At 46.2% G+C, this 20,420-nt stretch overlaps 1 protein-coding gene across 2 annotated transcripts in view; it reads left to right on the forward strand.

The window, feature by feature from the left end:
* LATS2 (large tumor suppressor kinase 2) overlaps positions 1-20,420 on the forward strand; it is a 92,689-nt gene that overhangs the window by 68,699 nt on the left and 3,570 nt on the right. For both annotated transcript variants that reach the window (XM_075337397.1, XM_075337398.1), the window contains exons 3-6: positions 311-443; positions 2,195-3,684; positions 14,701-15,283; positions 18,067-18,249. In XM_075337397.1, the coding sequence (XP_075193512.1) occupies positions 311-443; positions 2,195-3,684; positions 14,701-15,283; positions 18,067-18,249 (2,389 nt within the window). The remainder of the gene's footprint in view (positions 1-310; positions 444-2,194; positions 3,685-14,700; positions 15,284-18,066; positions 18,250-20,420) is intronic.

The following is a 20,420-nucleotide window of genomic DNA, read 5'->3' on the forward strand; positions in this document are numbered from 1 at the left end:
TTTAATTGTCATTGCAAAGATGCCAATACAGATAAACCTGGGCCTCAGAACTGGAAATGAAGCTCATTGACATACATTCCCGGCAGCAGCTGGATCCCCACAAGGAGACCCAGAATTTCCAACAACAGTTATTGAAGAATTACCGACCAACAACCCAACCCACTCCGACCAACAACCCAACCCACTCCCCATCTTCTGTGAAGCTTGCTGTGATCTGATAGAATCACACTCTTCTTTATGATATCTACATACCGACCATTTATCATTAATCCTCTAATTTCTTCTTCATAATTCTTTTCTTTGTAAATAGGAAATGGCAATACGAGCTTTGAAGCAGACGGGGAGCCGGAGCATTGAGGCAGCACTTGAATTTATTAGTAAAATGGGATATCTGGACCCCAGAAATGAGCAGATCGTTCAAGTAATCAAGCAAACATCACCAGGTAAAATTGCATATGAAGAATGGATTCACTGTACACACACTCAGACTATTTTATGCTTGTTAAAATTATATTCCAGAATTAAAGGGAACCTGTCATGTACAATATGCACCCAGAATCACGAGCAGATCTGGGTGCATATTTCTAATCCCTGCTTAATCGTGCCAGTATCTAGTATTATAGATAAAGAGATCTTTAGAAAAAGTATATCTAAAGAGCTTATATCGTATGCTAATGAGTGAGGGGACTAGCCCCCATTAGCATGTTAGTACAACATCGCGTCCAACGGGGGATTTCGGCTCAGTGGGCATGACCCCAGAGTTTGGGTCATGCGCACTATTAAGCCGGGTGCACGCGTCCTGGCTTCAAACTGAAGTAGTGCACATGACTGAAAGTCCAGGGTCATGCGAACTGAGTCGAAATTCCCCATCGGACACGATAGCAGCGAAGAGGTGAGTAAGATCATCCTCTGATGCTGTGTATTCATTAGCATGTTAGCACATCCACATGGGCGTACTAACATGCTAATGTGGCGACTGGCCTGGGAACTAACGCCCAGAGGACTAGTCCCCTCGCTCATTAGTATACGGTAAAAGATCTTTAGGAATACTTTTTCTAAAGATCTCTTTATCTATGCTAGTGTATGCAGGGACGGTTAGGCAGAGATTAGCAATGTGCACCCAGAACTGCTCGTGGTTCTGGGTGCATATTGCCCCTGACAGGTCCCCTTTTAATTGTATTATTTAAAGGGGTCATCCAGCCAATATTTAAAAAATAAATAAGTAATAATTCAAAATTGCATAAAAAAAAAAGATTATACCCACCGATATCTCCTATTACTCCCATTTCAATAGTTCCTGGGTCCTCACTGGTCTCAACCTTCTGGTTTTCTTTGATCAACAGGAAATGACTACTCAGCTAATGGCTCGCTATAGTAGGTCAGCACTGCCAGGCTAAGGAGGAGTTATTTCCAGAAAGTGGAGCCTAGGGGTGTCCTAGGAAGTGGAGCCTAGCGGTGTCCCAGGAAGTGGAGCCTAGCGGTGTCCCAGGAAGTGGAGCCTAGCGGTGTCCCAGGAAGTGGAGCCTAGCGGTGTCCCAGGAAGTGGAGCCTAGCGGGGTTCCAGGAAGTGGAGCCTAGCGGTGTCCCAGGAAGTGGAGCCTGGTAGAGTCCCAGGAAGTGGAGCCTGGTAGAGTCCCAGGAAGTGGAGCCTGGTAGTGTCCCAGGAAGTGGAGACTAGTGATGTGTATCCAAGAAAGTTGAGAATAGTGGTGTTCCAAGAAATGGAGACTAGTGGGGTCCAAGGCAACGAAGACTGATGGTGTCCCAGGAAGTAGAGACTGGCGGGTTACTAGGAAGTGGAGACCAGTCGAGTCCCATGAACCTATAATTTGATGTACCCATAGCTTTATATTGGGGTAATATATGCCAATAGACCGTTTTCCATTTTGGACTGTTACATATGCATAGGTCTGGGACAAACATTAGGCAGAATTCTGAGTGTAAATAAAGATAAATAATTTAATTTAAGACTACATTTATGGTAAATATGGCAGAGGAGCATCCGAAAATCTCTGCACAGGTCCCACTTTGATATAAATTCCAAGACCAAATTAAAAAAAAAATGGAGTTGGTGTCAAATGAAGGCCGCCCTATGATATTCTGTTTCTAGTACATTACTTTAGAGAATACAGAAAGCATTTGAAAAGTGTTTTGTGCTGTTAATTTTTATTTATTTATGTGTTTTATTTTGAAGGGAAAGGTCCAGCCCCAAATAATGTTCTTCACCGGTCAAGCTTCGAAGGACCAAGTGAACCTTTTCCACCTTACCATCCAATGAATAATGCAGCCTATGATGGTCCGAACTTTCCTATTGAAGGAGCCAATGTTCTTAATGATGTTCCACGGCAATATATGGACTATTTGCTTTCTGGCCCACAGTCAGGAGCAATAAATGGACCATCACCAAGACCTACTGCTCATACTACTACTGCAGGTCATCAACACCCACAGAAGCAATATGCCACCAGTGTAGAATCAGTTGCTATGAACTATAATACTACCAACCAGGGTTTACCGATGCAGCCTCCTCATACATCAAACAGCCCGCACTATGCCCGTCAGCATCTGATGGTACAGGGAGAGCCGATGGGTTACGGAGTGCAAAGAACCCCTTCATTTCAAAACAAAATGCAGCAAGAAGGTGGCTATGTTAATATTCAGAACAAGGGACCAGTGGCACAGACAAGCCCAGGCCATACATTTCAGCAAGCACCAGCCGGTCTGTATATGCCGCATCCCCACCACAAGCAGTCAAGTCCTTCCCATCAGATGCTTGTCATGTCTAGGGGGTCTCCATATACTAATGACTTTCCAGATGCACCTCAGAACCTCATGAATTCAACACCAAACAGTATAAATATGGAAATGTATGATATGGGAGGTGCGTGGCAAAATCTGCAGTCACGCCGTGATTCTCTACAAGGTGCCGTAATTGAATCTGCAACAAGGCAACATGTCCCCTTTAGAGCAGAGTCCCAGGTACCAAGCCGTACTAACTCCTTTAATAACCCGCAGCAACAAAAGCAGGTGCCAATGTGGCAAACACCTCAGAACAAAGCAGATACTTCTCTGACCTCACCAACTATCACGACTGTGAAGTCGGCCCACATACTTCAGCCAGTAAAGAGTATGAGGGTGATGAGGCCAGAACCACAGACTGCAGTGGGCCCATCGCATCCTGCTTGGTTGGCTTCACAAACAACTGTCTCAGAAAACCTAGAGAAGATCGAACCCCATCCATTATCTGTTGGTGGCCAAGTTGCTTATGGGATTGATGTAGATTATAGCGGTCAGGATATGAGATTTCCACCGCCGCCCTACCCAAAGCACCTTTTACATTCAGAACAGCATGATTTAAACTCCTTATGCAAGGGAGTGGAGCAGAACCTTCGGGTTGTGGACAACGTGACAAGTAATCAGGTGGAGGAAATCAATGGTGACGTAAAACATGAGAAAGCAAATAAATCTAAAACCAGCAAGCCTGGGAAGGATAAAAAACAGATACAAACGTCACCTGTACCGGTGCGTAAAAACAGCAGAGATGAAGAAAAGAGGGAATCCAGAATTAAGAGCTACTCTCCATTTGCCTTCAAGTTTTATATGGAGCAACATGTGGAGAATGTACTAAAAACCTATCAGCAAAAGATTAATAGACGGCTACAGCTGGAACAAGAGATGGCAGAGGTAATTATCCTATTTACTGCATTAAATTCTAACCTAATAGGCATCAAGAATGCAAGGAAGAATCATTTTTGGTCACCCCTACCAAAGTCTTAATGTCTAGTTCTCTAGATGGATGTGACTGGCTCCGTGTGCTCGTCCGCAAAGCTTTTTACATGCACTAGTCTTATCCATAATTTGGACCAGAATTATGCATGCTGCAATTTTTTTCCACGCAGATCTTTGGTCCTTGTGAAAAATCGACCACTTGCATCTGAGTATCGTCTATAATTGGTACATGTGCTCTTTGTGTGCAGTCTGTGGTGCAGATGGAAGCGCACGTCTAGATAACACGCCCTTAGTGCACACAAGTGGATTAAAACTCTTCCATCTGGATGATCCATATGGGATCTGATTATTTTGTTTGTCAACCCAAAGACGTGAATAGGCGGGTTTAATCCGAAATACGGAAAAGACTAGTGCATGCAGATTTTGTCCACGTAACAAAACGTTCATCTGAATATTTTGCTACATGTTGACCAAATTGAATACCATTGATCCAGATAAATTTTCTCCACGGGCAAAATTATATGGGCATGTAAAAATAAAGTGAAGGAGGTCTCAAAGTTATCAAAGTTTGCGGAGCCGTTTGGTTGGCCCTCCAATCAAGTGTTGGCCAGATGAGTGGCACTATAGCAATGCAAATTTGACTTGAATCAAGATATTATGCAGACCTGACCCAATGGTGTCTATTTCAGGTCATTTTCAGATGACCATAATGAGATGTACATGTTAACATTCGCAAGACTCAATGTTCATATGAACCAAACTTAGACCACATAAAGATTTATAGTAGGGTCTACGACTGTGTTCCCTCAACTCCAGTCTTTAAAGGGTTTTTTCACTACTCTGCAATAGTGGCCACATCTCTGTAAAACGGATAGGGAAGGCTTTTTCTAAATACCTTATTCAGCCAATTCTGCCTCTGAGTGGCGCTATTGCAGTCCGCTCATCGCCATGTTGTGGTCCCCCTGAGCTCGGTGACCTTTGAGCTACGGTAATATCACGTCAACTTCCAGTTGACCCGACATCACCGAGACGGCCCCGATCTTCTTGAGTGACTGGGCTGTGGGTAGAGTTTCACCGCTCGTCACAGCTCATCATCGCTCCTGCTTGCGGCGCTCTGCAGCGAAGGAGAGAGCGCGCAACATGCTGGGCAATGACGAGTGGTGAAACGCCGCCCACGGCCCATTCACTCAGGAAGACTGGGGTCCACCTCAGTGATATCGGGTCAACTAGAAGTTGACATGACATCATCGGATCTCAGAGGTCACACAACCTGGGGTGGTTCTCTGCATGGGGATGAGCGGACCACAATAGCTCCGCTCAGAGGCAAAATTGTCTGAACAAGGTATTTAGAAAAAGCCTTCCCTATCAGTTATACAGGGTTGTGGCCACTATTGTAGAGTAGTGAACCACCCCTAAGAGACACCAATTATCAACTTGGAAATGCTAAAAAAAAAAATCCTGAAAACATGATCAGTTGGTGGCTCTCATGGACTGGAGTTGGGGAACACTGGTCTAGGGCATGGGCTTAAAATGTGGAATTATTTTTATAAGCTGTAGCCCAGAAGTATGAATAGATAAGGATAATAAATTATTCAACATAAAAATATGTCGCTGCGGCGCAGACAGTTGCTGGTTGGGTAATTAGAGCTGGTGTTACATTCCCTCTGTCAGACATATAGACAGATCATGGGCACCGCTTAAAAATAAATCTCAGATTATATTAGATGATGTGGTCATTTTTTTTGCTATATTTAGTGACATTTTTCTGAAACATTTATTTTGAGATTCTCTAATTTTGACAGCTGGAGCGAAAGAATCCTCTATTTTCGATTCAAGGATCTCCTTCTGTCTCCAGTGCATGAAATTCACGAAATATTTCAGTGCCTTGTATATAATGTGGATAGTAATGATAGGAGGTGCAGGAATGAGGTCTTTTCATTTTCAGTAAAGTTTTGCTTTATATTAGCGGTTTGTATTGTGACATTTGGGCATTTCATCCCTCAATGGTTTGTAAAAGAATATAGTTATTGGGATCTTTCGATACTCTGGGGGAATTTAGGAAATTTCAAATTTTTCACCTTTTGTTCTGCAAAACCACATTGCGTTACTTGCTAGAATTTCCATTTTAGGGAAACTTCACAGCTCATATATGCATTTTATAATGGAACTGCAAACACTATAAAATGAATGTTTATATAATTGAAAGCAATGATATAATGGGCCATGTCTGGTTATTCTGGCTTCACTTACTTCCTATCACGAGGTGACTGCAGGATATTGACACAGGGCTCCTATACTGTTCCTCACACTAGGGAACCCTAGGCTATCCCTATCCTCAGGGTTACCCCTAATAGTGGAGATGCCTTGAGTCCCATGCCTAGTTATTCTCCTAACAAAATGTAATGGGTTACCCCCCTAAATCTATGTGATGGTAACATAGATTTAAGACAGACAGCAGAAAATCAAAACTTGGACACGCTGCAACCTCACAGGAACAAACAGTAAAAGACTAAGAGGAAAAATCAAGAGCAGGAAGGCGACAACAAGGGTTAATACAACAACTGCTCACAGCAATAATGCACAACAACCAGCAGTAAGTATGGATCACAACATCTCACCAGACCAGTATAGGTAAGCTATAGCTGGCATTAATGAAATAGTTTAGCCAGCATATATAGGAGGGGAGAGAACGGGATTTGTTCCCCTACAGAAAGCGATCAAAGAGACTAACAAGCAGCCCAGCAGAGATTAACTCTTGCTAGCCTGCCTAAGCCTGTGGGTTGACGCCCGCATCTCCTTGCACTGATCACAGACCCCAAAAAAGTTAGCAGGCAGAGTGCCAGAATCTGTAGTTTCCCCAGACCCTGATGCCGCCATGACAGGTGGTGATGCCTGCAAAAAATTCTTTGTGACATTTCCACATCAGAAGGTGAGCGACACTGATGATGTCTTATCTACAGATACCTGCCAGAATAATTGTGCCATTGGCAGATATCATGCATCTATTCTATGCTAATGTATGGGGCAAAAAAGAAGCAGGACTGGTGAAGAATACCTACCTACTGCAAGTGTCCAGGCAGGTATCCGTAGATGTGACATCATTAACACCACTCGCCTCCCGATGCGGAAGTGAGTGGCGCTGAAATAACCCTTTAATCGTAATCGCCTAAATGGGAATGAGCAGCAATACCTGACAAAAACTATGGACAAGTCAGTGATGCTGACTTTATTTTTTTCTCTAATAGTGGACAAGACACATATTACTCCCTGACCAGTATATCATTTTGTATGAGTCAACAGGTGGCCCTATATTTACTTTATGGGGGATGTTCAAGAGAACCAACCACCAGGATTTTGCTATATAAAGTGAAGCAGTGCCATACTGGCACTAAGATTACGAATCCAGGCATACCTGTTGTAGAAAGATGGATTGCTTGTTTGCTGAAATATCTGTAATCAAAGTTGCAGAAAGGCACTGAACTTTGATTAATGTATGCATCGAGGGCTGGCTTTTGTAGGTCGGGTCCTGCTCTGTTCACCCTATCCTGAAAGGAGGGTTAAAAGGAAACAGGAACCGGGGTGTGGGGCCCTAGTGTGAGGGAGTGAACACAACTGCCTAAGCTTCTGCCGAAGAAGCACATGTAAGCCATTTCTGGAATCTGGCTTGTTGGTTCTGGAGGAGGATATTCCGGAAAACGTGTTGTGTGCTGTTTTGGATTTGGTTTTGTGCAATAAACTGTGTGCTGTGACCATTGGCGCCTGGATCCCGTGTCTTCTGCCGCGCTGCCGACCACGTTACCTCACAGATGGTGGAGAACGCGGGCAAGTCTGCCCGGTGAGGTGTAGCATCCATCCCTGGTGACCCAGTAGCGCATGTCCTGGATTCGAGCGGCTACACTACAGCCCAAACCCGGCGGCAACATGGAGGACATACTAAAGCAGCTGGCTCAGGCTAATGCACAGCAACAACAGACCAATGCACACCTGCTCCAGTCATTGGATCGTCAGCAGCAACAGCGCCAGCACTCCTTGCAATTGCAGGAACAAAGGCACCAAGAACAGATGGTCCTCCTGACCAAGTCGATCCGTGCCGGACCGGCAGCAACAACCCCGGGACCGGGTGACGACAGCAGCGTCCGGAAGGCGGTGAGACAAGCGTTGCAAAAGATGACACCGGGGGATGATGTGGAAGCGTTCCTGGCTGTGTTTGAGCGGGTGGCCGAGCGGGAGAAGCTGCCGACCCCCCAGTGGGCTGAGGTATTGTCGCCCTATCTGACGGGGGAGCCCCAAAAAGCGTACCTGGACCTCTGTACCGAGGACGCCATAGAATATGAGACCCTGAAAGCCGAAATTCTTGCTCGGTTGGGGGTGAATACTTATGTACGGGCTCAGCGGGTAAATCAGTGGTTCTATGAGGAAGTCAAACCCGTACGCTTCCAGGCCTATGACTTGTTGCATCTGGTAAAGAAGTGGTTGCAGCCTGACACTCTGAGCCCTGCGCAAATGGTGGAGAGGGTAGTGGTTGATCGCTTTGTGCGCACTTTACCCGTCACCATTCAACGGTGGGTAGGACAGGGCGACCCAAGTACCCTGGACCAATTAGTGTGCCTGGTGGAGCAGCATGTGGCTATGCAGGACTTGAGACGGGACACTGAGACTTTGCGTGCCGCCCGTCGGTCCGGCCCCTCCAAGCTTCGGGCCAAGGACCCACCGCTGACACCGGTGCGGGAGTCCGCTACCGTCCCGTCTGAGGCCGCGCCCGCCGTCCCTGAGGTCCGGAAGGCTATGTACCCTAAACGACAACTCGTCAAGGGGGTTTCCTTCCCTATTAGATGTTGGCGGTGCCAGCGGGTGGGACATATGGAAGCACAGTGTCCACTCACCACGGAGCCCATGGATTGTGGGGTTACCCGGCGGGGTTCAATGTATGCTCAGGCGGTGTGTACCGCGGACCTTGTCTCCCCGGAGATTGAGCCCCACTTGTGCCAAATACAGGTGAATGGATGTCCTGTTACAGGCTTGTTGGATTCCGGACGCTTAGTGACCCTTGTGCGATCAACCCTAATGGCTGAAGTAAAGGCCACAGGACGTACAGTGGGGGTGGTTTGCATACATGGGGACCGCCGAGACTATCCCACGGGGTTTGTCACCATCACAGCACCCTGCGGTCAGGTGCAACATGAGGTGGGACTTATGAACACTCTTCCCTACGACATGATCCTAGGAAGGGATCTGCCGTATTTTTGGACTCTATGGAAGGGGCCTTCTAAGTCCCCTCAGGTACTGGACAGTCCGGGACCTGAGCCCGACAATCCCGAATCCGGGACGCCTGCCGTAGGGATCCCCATGATAGGGACAGAATGTGAACCCAATAGGTCACCCCTAGAGGTATTGGCAGGAGAGCCTGAGATGGTCGAGCCCATCCCGGAGTTGGAGGCGTCCCCGGATACGTTTGGGACAGCCCAACTCCAGGACCCTACATTAATACATGCCCGGGGTCGGGTGACAGTGGTTGACGGGGTGGCACAGGTGCCCAGTGCCCAGGTAAGGTACCCCCATTTCGCTCTTAAGCAGGACTTGCTCTACCAGGTAGATGAAATACGGGGCGTGGTAGTGGAGCAGTTGGTGGTGCCCCAGCCGTATCGTCAGCGGGTCCTCGATTTGGCTCATAAACACCTGATGAGTGGCCACCTAGGGGCCAAGAAAACGCAGGAGCAAATATTGCAAAGGTTCTATTGGCCCGGGGTCTTTGGGGAGGTAAAACGGTTCTGCGAAACCTGCCCGGAGTGTCAGCTTACCGAACCCCTGGCCCACTTTCGCAGTCCGTTGGTACCATTACCCATTATAGAAGTCCCTTTTGAACGGATAGGGATGGATCTGGTGGGGCCCCTCGTAAAGTCCGCTCGAGGGCACCAACACATCCTAGTGATCGTCGACTATGCCACCCGGTATCCAGAGGTGATACCTCTCAGACATACTGCAGCGAAGCTTATAGCCCGAGAGTTGTTTGCTGTGTTCTGCCGGGTGGGGTTGCCCAAGGAGATCCTTACGGATCAGGGGACCCCATTCATGTCTAAAGTGACCAAAGAGCTATGCCGGCTACTCCAGTTCAAGCAGTTGCGTACGTCTGTGTATCATCCTCAATCGGACGGTTTAGTAGAGCGATTCAATAAAACCCTGAAAACCATGCTAAAAAGGGTGATTTCCAAAGACGGGAAAGACTGGGATATGATGCTTCCATATTTGATGTTTGCCATCCGTGAGGTGCCACAGGCATCCACGGGGTTTTCGCCTTTTGAGTTGTTATACGGGCGACATCCCCGGGGATTGTTGGACCTGGCAAAGGAATCATGGGAGCAGGAGTCCACCCCCCATAAAAGTGTGATTGAACACATTTTAGGAATGCAGAACCGCATAAGCGCGGTCATGCCAATTGTGAAGGAGCATTTACAGGAGGCTCAGGCCGCGCAGAGCGGCCGCTACAATAGACAAGCCACCGTGCGGACCTTTAACCCCGGGGATCGGGTGTTGGTGTTGGTCCCCACGGCAGAGAGTAAATTCCTGGCTCAGTGGCAAGGCCCCTACGAGATAAAGGAAAGAATCGGGGCGGTCAACTATAAGGTATTGCAGCCCGGTAGGCGGAAACCTGAACAAATATATCATGTCAAGCTGTTAAAACCTTGGCAGGAACGGGAAAGCCTGATGGTTGATTTTCCCCCATCTCTCTCCTCTTCGGGTCGTTCAAATCCGGCTCCAGCGACCTCCGGAGAGGACAAACCGGAAGTAAGGATTGGAGAAGCCCTCACCAAGCAACAGAGGCGAGAGGCCAGAAGGCTGGTTCAGCAGAACCCCAATGTCTTCTCCGAACTGCCTGGTAGGACCAGTCTGATACGACATGACATTGTCACCGAGCCTCACCTGAAGGTACGCCTGAAGCCATACCGGGTGCCGGAGGCTCGAAGACAAGCCATATCAGAGGAAGTGAAGACAATGCTACGCCTGGGGGTCATCGAAAAATCCCGAAGTGAATGGGCTAGTCTCATTGTCCTAATACCAAAACCTGATGGCTCCTTAAGGTTCTGCAATGACTTTAAGAGATTGAACGAAATATCCAAGTTCGATCTCTACCCCATGCCCCGGGTGGATGAGCTGATTGATAGGCTGGGACAGGCGCGATATTTCACCACGCTCGACCTGACCAAGGGGTACTGGCAGGTGCCATTGACGGAGTCCGCCAAGGAGAAAAACGCTTTTGTTACGCCGGAGGGTCTCTTCCACTATGTTGTCTTGCCTTTTGGGTTACATGACGCTCCAGCCATGTTCCAGAGGTTGATGGACTTGGTGCTGGAACCCCACCAGGCGTATGCATCAGCGTACCTTGATGACATCATTATTTACAGCTCCGAGTGGCAGACCCACTTGGAACAGGTACAAGCGGTGGTGAACGCGCTCCGAACAGCCGGATTGACAGCCAATCCTAAGAAATGTGCGTTGGGGCTCACGGAAGCCCGCTACTTGGGCTACGTAATAGGCCAAAGAGTGATTAAGCCCCAAATTAACAAAGTTGAGGCGATCCAGAAGTGACTTGAAACACCTGACCACGAAGCAGGTTAGGGCCTTCCTGGGTATCGTGGGGTACTACAGGAGGTTTGTTAAAAATTTTGCGGGACTATCCACTCCCTTGACGGACCTTCTCAAAGGCAGGAAGTCCGCCATGGTGCGCTGGACTCCGCAGGCCGAGGACTCCTTCCGGGCCCTGAAGGGGGTCCTGTGCGGACAGCCCGTGCTTGTCAACCCTGATTTCCGGAAGGAGTTCGTAGTACAGACTGACGCCTCTGAGGTCGGCCTGGGCGCAGTGCTGTCTCAGGTGGTTCAGGGGGAGGAACACCCCGTCATCTTCTTAAGTAGGAAGCTCACCCCTCCCGAGCGGAATTATAGCGTAGTGGAGAAGGAGTGCCTGGCGATCAAGTGGGCCTTGGAGTCCCTACGCTATTACCTGCTGGGACGGCAGTTTCGCTTGGTGACTGATCACTCTCCGCTGGTCTGGATGAGGTCCGCCAAGGAACGGAATGCCCGGGTTACACGGTGGTTCCTTTCTCTACAGAACTTCTGGTTTACGGTTGAACACCGGGCCGGAAGGTTGCAGGGCAACGCGGATGCCTTGTCCCGCGGCCCGTGTTTGATGGCGGTAGTTCAACCCCACACGCTTGAACTGAGGGGGGGGTATGTGAGACTGTGACCGGGGTTGTCTATGATGGCCGGTACGTCTCGCCCCGGTTGTGCTCCCTCCATGTATAGAAAGCAACTCCACTCCAGGGTTTATTGCTGTTTCCCTGCAGGCTGAAAGGAGGGTTAAAAGGAAACAGGAACCGGGGTGTGGGGCCCTAGTGTGAGGGAGTGAACACAACTCCCTAAGCTTCTGCCGAAGAAGCACATGTGAGCCATTTCTGGAATCTGGCTTGTTGGTTCTGGAGGAGGATATTCCGGAAAACGTGTTGTGTGCTGTTTTGGATTTGGTTTTGTGCAATAAACTGTGTGCTGTGACCATTGGCGCCTGGATCCCGTGTCTTCTGCCGCGCAGCCGACCACGTTACCTCACAATACATACAGACACACACATACTGCTCTGCATGCATACATACATATAGACAGACACAAACACACTGCTCTGCTACATACATACATACATATAGACAGACACACACATACTGCTCTGCTGCATGCATACATACATACAGACACACACACACTGCTCTGCTGCAGACGTACATATAGACAGACACACACACACACACACTGCTCTGCTGCATACATACAGACAGACACACATATACTGCTCTGCTGCATGCATACATACATACAGACACACACATACTGCTCTGCTGCATACATACAGACACACATGCTGCTCTGCTGCATACATACATGCATACATACAGACACGCATACTGCTCTGCATGCATACATACAGACACGCATACTGCTCTGCATGCATACATACAGACACACATACTGCTCTGCTGCATACATACATGCATGCATACAGACACACATACTGCTCTGCATGCATACATACAGACATGCATACTGCTCTGCATGCATACATACAGACACGCATACTGCTCTGCTGCATACATACATGCATACATACAGACACACGTATACTGCTCTAATGCATATATACATACATACAGACACGCATACTGCTCTGCTGCATACATACAGACACGCATACTGCTCTGCTGCATACATACATGCATAAATACAGACACGCATACTGCTCTGCTGCATACATACATGCATACATACAGACAGACACGCATATTGCTCTGCTGCATATATATACATACATACAGACACGCATACTGCTCTGCTGCAGATATACAAACATACATACCGACACGCATACTACTCTGCTGCATATATACAGACATACATGTAGACACGCATACTGCTCTGCTGCATGAATACATACATACAAACACACACCTTGCTCTGCGGGGGCCACACACGCGGCTCTGCGGGGCCCACACACGCAGCTCCGGGGGCCACACACGCGGCTCTGCGGGGCCCACACACGCGGCTCTGCGGGGCCCACACAAGCGGCTCTGCGGGGCCCACACATGCGGCTCTGCGGGGCCCACACTCGCACGGGGGGACAGGGAGGGGCGGGGAGGGAGTGATGTCCCACATACTGATCAGGTCACGGTGCAGATGGGGCCCACACAGCGCTGGAGGGAAGCGATGTGCTGGGGGTCGCTGGCTGGCACTGTGACTCCTTCATCTGTGCGACCGAGCAGGATGCTGGGCGGTAGCTCCGCCCGCAGATGATGCTCAATGCAGGAGAACAGAGTGAACGCTGTGGTCTGCGGGCCTTAAAGGGCCGGCAGCCACAGTTTCCAGTGCCAAGGACTGCGGTCCCCGGAACTCGGCCCGGGGGCAGCAGAACTGACGAGGCCGAGTGGGCCCCCCCAGCTCTCCAGGGCCCCGGCATTTGCCCGGGTATGCCGCGTGCTGACGCCGGCCCTGAGACACTCCCCATGTTATCCTATGGGACATGGGGAGTGTCTGTGTCCACGCTGTGGAAAGTGCGGCTGCGGAATATGCTGCGGATGTCCCGCAGCCGCACGTAACTGCATGTCAATTATTCATGCGGAATTACCTGCGGAAATCCTGGCCCTCCGCTATGGAGATAGAGGCCGGGACGTCCGCAGGTAATTCGCATGAAAGTCCGCAGGTTTACCGCAACTATATCGCTGGAATCCCGCAGCTAAAAATAGCTGCGGATGCCGGCGAGCAGCTGCGGTACACCTGCGGCAGTACCTGCGGATACATCCGCAGTTACGTTCTCCCGTGGGCACATAGCCTAAAGCGGTTTTCTGGGCCTTAAAATTTATGTTGTAGCCTTAGGATAGGCCATCAGTATTAGATCACTAGGGGTCTGAGTCTCAGTACCATTGTCAGTCAGTTAGATAAAGGGTTTGTGACGCTATAGGGGACACTACGTCACCTTCATTGTTTCCCTTGGAAAGGCCTGTACTTTTTGGCTCCTTTTACATGGCCATATAAAGTGCCAAGTACGGTATGAACACTGATCAAGAATATAGGAAGACCATAGGAAGACCACTGGCCCATCTTTCCTACAAAAGCCATTTCATTATTGCTGGCAGTATATTCTCTACCGACCATCACTGTTTTTCAGTTCAACATAAAAAATACGGTCAACGATGGTCAATTGCTGTGGCGTCTTTACATAGATTACAAAATTATCCCTACTTTACTGGTGATGGGTCATTGATCCAAGGATCTATTCTAGAGTCGAAAAGGAAATTTACTTTCACCCAAAAATGATGAACACCCGACCTCTGTTTTCTTGGGATTTTTTTTCTCCCTTGGTTTATCTAGAGCAAAATCATGTCTCCTTTTTACCATACTTTGTTATATATATGTTTGGTGTCTCATATTTTGCAGGCTGGACTCTGTGAAGCCGTTCAGGAGCAGATGAGAAAAATCCTTTACCAAAAGGAGTCCAACTACAACAGGCTAAAAAGGGCAAAAATGGACAAGTCCTTATTTGTGAAGATCAATACGCTGGGCATAGGTGCTTTTGGAGAAGTTTGCTTGGCCAGCAAAGTGGACACCAAAGCTTTATACGCAATGAAGACCCTGAGAAAGAAGGACGTTCTTAACAGGAATCAAGTGGCCCATGTGAAAGCCGAGCGGGACATCCTGGCAGAGGCTGACAATGAGTGGGTGGTGAAACTCTACTATTCCTTCCAAGACAAAGACAATTTATACTTTGTGATGGATTACATCCCTGGAGGCGATATGATGAGTCTTCTAATACGTATGGAAGTATTTCAAGAGCACTTGGCCAGGTTTTACATTGCAGAGTTGACTCTGGCCATTGAAAGTGTCCACAAGATGGGATTCATCCACAGGGATATAAAGCCTGATAACATCCTCATCGATCTAGATGGACATATAAAGTTAACGGATTTTGGACTTTGTACTGGGTTTAGGTGGACGCATAACTCAAAATACTATCAGAAAGGTAAGCAAGTATTTATGTGTTACGGTCTATCAACAACAAAACACATGAGGTTCTTGTTTGTATGGGTTTTTTTAGACAACGTGGTGGCTTTATGAAGAGCTGTGGCCTGCAATTGTGGCATTAAAAAGTTTAAGATTTTTCCGCAAGCCACACATGCATAAAAAAAAAAAGACTTTTTGCATTTTTTTCCACCATTTGTGCCACTTTTAAAAAAGTTGAACACAGCTAGCACAAGGGTTGAGATATCCAGACCTGGCAAAACCACTGTAGTTTTACATCATAAATTGGCAGAAATCAACTTTTTGGCTAACAAACAACAAAATATATTTCATATTTATTAAGAGGGATAACAAAAATCCGAAGAAAACACTTCCATGGCACAAATATTGTCCTACACTCCTTTTGGTTGTGGCTCTTTTGTCCATAAGCCATGTTGTCATAAATGGTTAAAGTGAACCAAGTGCCTTTTCCAAGCTTTGGAAGATCATGAAAGGTTGTATACTGGCATAAAAAATACTTTCAAGGCTATGTTCACACACTGCATCTTTTGCTGTGTTTTTGGTGCGTTTTTGAGGTCACAAAGATGCACCTAAATGCATGCATTTCCTTCTCCCAGCAAAGTCTATGAGATTTCTATTTTGCTGTCCACACTGGGCATCTTTTATTGGCTGCCTTTTTGAAGATGCAGCATATCAATTCTTTGTGTTTTTTTCCAGCGTTTTTGAGCCCTTCCAGTCAATAGATTTAACTTAAAAAATGCAATGGGCAAAATGTGGTGAAAACGTGTCAAAACCGCATGAAAAGCGCATGTGTTTTTGATGCATTTTTGCCGAGGGTGCGCTTTTTGGGGGCCAAATACGCTGCATCTTTGTGGTTAAGAAAAGATGCAGTGTGTGAACATAGCCCAAAAGTTGCAAAATTTTTGTGCAATAAGAAGTTGCACATTTTTTTTTTTTTATTTATTTTTTTTACTCTTGGAGTTTTTATGCCAGACCAGGCCACCTCCGCCAAAAAAGGCAGAACTGGGGCGTGGTGGCAACTGGCCGTGTAATTCAAAACCAGATGTAGAGTTCTGTACTCCAGAAATCTTACTTCTGACTGGTGTAAGATTTCTGCTGAGGTGCATATTCTACCTAATATTTAGTTCAAGGGGTTGTCCACTACTTTTACACTGATGGCCTATCCTTATTCATTGGAGAAAAATTATGAAACTTAGGGCCTGTGCACACGTTGCAGATTTGTCTACTTTTCGTTTATGTAGATTTGTTACAAAACCTAAAGGGATGAGAATCCTGATGTCTCATGCACACGTTGCTTATTTTCTCCTTGCAGATTTGGTGCAGATTTAAATCTGCAGCATGTAATTTCTTTCCACATTTTTGCTGCAGATTTCACTAATACAAATGATTAAGGAAAAATCTGCACTAAAAACACATAAAAAAGGTAGCAAAAACGAGCCTATATTATTCAGCGTTTTTTTCTGCCAAGAGATGCAGAAATCGTGCAGAAATTTCTGCACCAAATACTCAATGTTAAATCAACCAAACAAAGGAAGCCGAACAAAAGGTCAGAAAATAGCAATATCATTATTAAATTCATATAAAATCACATGGTTAAAGCTTTATAAAACACAACCATTAGGCTTTCCATGAGTTTGATACCTGCCATTTTGTGTAGTTGGTATATTATACTTTACCACACATAGTTAACCTCTTTAGTGCACAGATTTCTGTGCCTTTTACCACTACCTTGTGGTTGGACTATTTATTTTTTCTACATAGTTTGGTAGCACCTTATCTTTTATATATTGTTTACAAATGATAATTTTTTTTCCTGGCACGTGACACTTTACCACTTTTATATTTTTTCAATAATATTACATTGTTATTTAAGTGTCTGGTATCTGTTGTAGGCTTCCTTGCAACTGTTTGTCATCTAATCTATTGTGCTTTCACATTATCCATCATGCAGGGGTTTTTTTTATGTGTGACGCCCCATTTTTTTCCAGCCTTATGGTTGTGTGTTTTATAAAGAACAAGAGTCCATGAAGTAGAAAACCACGTCATACACCATCCAAGATCCAAAAAGTGCTTTTATTCCATATAATGTGCAGGTAAAATAGCGGGAGGGAGAGAGCCGGGTGCAGGCCCCCCAAGGACGACGGCCGTTTCGCACCTTGTGTGCTTTTATGGGTCATTGGACCCGTAGAAGCACACAAGGTGCAAAACGGCTGTCGTCCTTGGGGCGCCTGGACCCGGCTCTCTCCCTCCCGCTATATTACCTGCACATTATATGGAATAAAAGCACTTTTTGGATCTTTGATGGTGTATGCCGTGGTTTTCTACTTCATGGATTCTTGTTCTGGATATCTCTTCTCCTCGTCCACGTGCACCCATTATTATTTATTCTAAAAGAAGAACTGAGGTTGTTCCAAGGTTTCGGTGTAAGGTATTGCACGGTTCAGTGCGGAACCACTTCTATTTATTATATAGTGTGTTTTATAAAGCTTTAATCATGTGATTTTATATGAATTTAATAAAGATATTGTTATTTGTTTTACCTTTTTTGTTCGGCTTCCTTTGTTTCGTTGGTTTAATGTTAGATTCCGAATGGTCTTATTGGTCTTTTAACCCCCACACCCAGGATTACCATTAATACATATTGATTTTCTCTGTATGTAGGTATGGAGTTCTTTTGGGTTTTTTCTTTAACATATTTGTGATAACAAATACTTAATGTGTGCACATAACCTTATGCTCATTCCAGATTTTTATATCTCTCAGGGAATCATATTCGACAGGACAGCATGGAGCCGAGCGAGCATTGGAACGATGTATCCAACTGCCGATGTGGAGATCGACTGAAAACGCTGGAACAAAGAGCTAAGAGACAGCACCACCGATGTCTGGCTCATTCTTTAGTGGGGACCCCCAACTATATCGCCCCAGAAGTCCTCCTGCGTAAAGGTGAGTATCATCAGAAGGCCAGAAATCCTTTGTCTATATGAACATTGAGCTATTTCTGTGAAATCCAAAATTGATGTTAAAATGCATGACGCACCCTTGAGATTGACCTTGAAAAAGGTTAAAATACAGCCGAAACGTCGGTCTTGTGTAAAAGGGTCACCTGAATAAAAAGATTATTTTTTTCCCGCAATTTGGTCATGCCTTTGTATGGTGTACCAGGTTACCTATACTGACTGAACACTCATTATAGAGGGGGGGGAGCCAGCACTGCCTATGAATGTCATGCAACAAATAAAAAGTGTAAAATTCACAAATTCATTCCTACTGTACTATAATGCAAAATTAGATTTTTAGCAAACAATTGATCAATAATTTGAGCCACCCCTGCCACGTCACGGCAAATCTCAACAGAGGGTTCCTACTCTATATTATATAATTTACCATTGTGCCATGCGGCCTCCTAAATATTTTAATAAGCAGAACCATATAAAAGCAAAACACATACCTGTGACATCTCAGAACTGCTCCGATGTTGCAAAGACAGACAACTGCGTATAAAGGCAGTCCAGGTGCCAGCATATGCAGCAAGGCCACACACACCAGCACAATGTCAGAACTGGCCCTCACAGTGTCTGATCAGCAACCATGGATAAAGACGGAGCAGGCCCAAGTAAATGGTGCTTAATTAATGATGTGTGTGTGGCCTTGCTGCATATGATGGCACCTGGACTGCCTTTATTCGCAGTTATCTGTCTTTGCAACATGGGAGCGGTTCTGAGATGTCACAGGTATATGTGTTGCTTTTATATGGTTCTGTTAATTAAAGTATTTAGGAGGCCGTATGGCACAATGGTAAATTATACAATATAGAGTAGGACCCCCTATTGAGATTGCCGTGACGTGGCAGGGGTGGCTCAAATTATTGATCAATTGTTTGCTAAAAATCTCATTTTGCATTATAGTACAGTAGGAATGAATGTGAATTTTACACTTTTTATTTGTTGGATGCCATTCATAGGCAGTGCTGGCTCCCCCCTCTCTTTAATGATTGAACATTTAGTAGCCCCTAGTCATCATCAAATTCCAAATGCCTTCCATTAACCCATGCATTGAATAGCATACGTACCAATTTTCAGCCAATTTTGTCCGCTGGGACACATAGTGTGCTTCGTGGGACATCAGTGATGTAGGAAAAAAACAGACATGTCTTCGTGCGGCGCATGCGTGTACGCCGCATAGAGACACGGTCAGTGAAAAATCACTGATGTGTGTGCAGACCCATTGATTTTAATGGGTCTGCATATGTCCGTGATTCTGGTACGTATAAAAACTGTCACATACGTACCAGAATCACTGACGTGTGAAAGAGGCCTTCTCCTTTGCGGAGATAATCAATCAGCCTCACAGGTGCGGCATATCAAGAAGCTGATGAAACAGCATGATTATTGCACAGGTGGTCCTTATGCTGGCCACAACAAAAGGCCACTCTAAAATGTGCAGTTTTATCACATAGCACAATGCCACACATGGCATGTGATAACACTGCACATTTTAGAGTGATCTTTGATTGTGTCCAGCCCCAAGGCACACCTGTGCAATAATCATGTGTCTAATCAGCATCTTGATATGCCGTAATTGTGAGGTGGATGGATTATCTCCACAAAGGAGAAATGAGAGCAAAAACAAGTGCTGTGTATATATTTTATTTTTTTGAAGTATAAATGGTGTAATTGAAAATACCAGCAAAAAAAAAAACAAGCGCTAATATGGCCCTGAGAAGAAAAAATATATGACTATTGGGAAAGGGGGAAGAAAAAAAAGTAAAAAAAAAAAACAACAAAAATTGACCATGGTGGGACGTGATTAAGGGGTACTTTGCACGTTGCCACATCGCTACTGCGATCTCGTCGGGGTCAAATCGAAAGTGACGCAAATCCGGCACCGTTAACGACGTCGCAACGTGTAAAGCCTAGATGCACCGATAAACGATCGCAAAAGCGTCTAAAATCGGTGATCTGTGTAGTGTCGGACATTTCCATAATTTCGCGGCAGCGACAGGTACGATGTTTTTCCTCGTTCCTGCGGCAGCACACATCGCTGTGTGTGAAGCCGCAGGAGCGAGGAACATCTCCTTACCTGCGTCCCGCCTGCAATGAGGAAGGAAGGAGGTG

This window comes from Anomaloglossus baeobatrachus, chromosome 2, assembly GCF_048569485.1.
Source record: "Anomaloglossus baeobatrachus isolate aAnoBae1 chromosome 2, aAnoBae1.hap1, whole genome shotgun sequence".
NCBI classification, from domain to species: Eukaryota; Metazoa; Chordata; class Amphibia; order Anura; family Aromobatidae; genus Anomaloglossus; species Anomaloglossus baeobatrachus.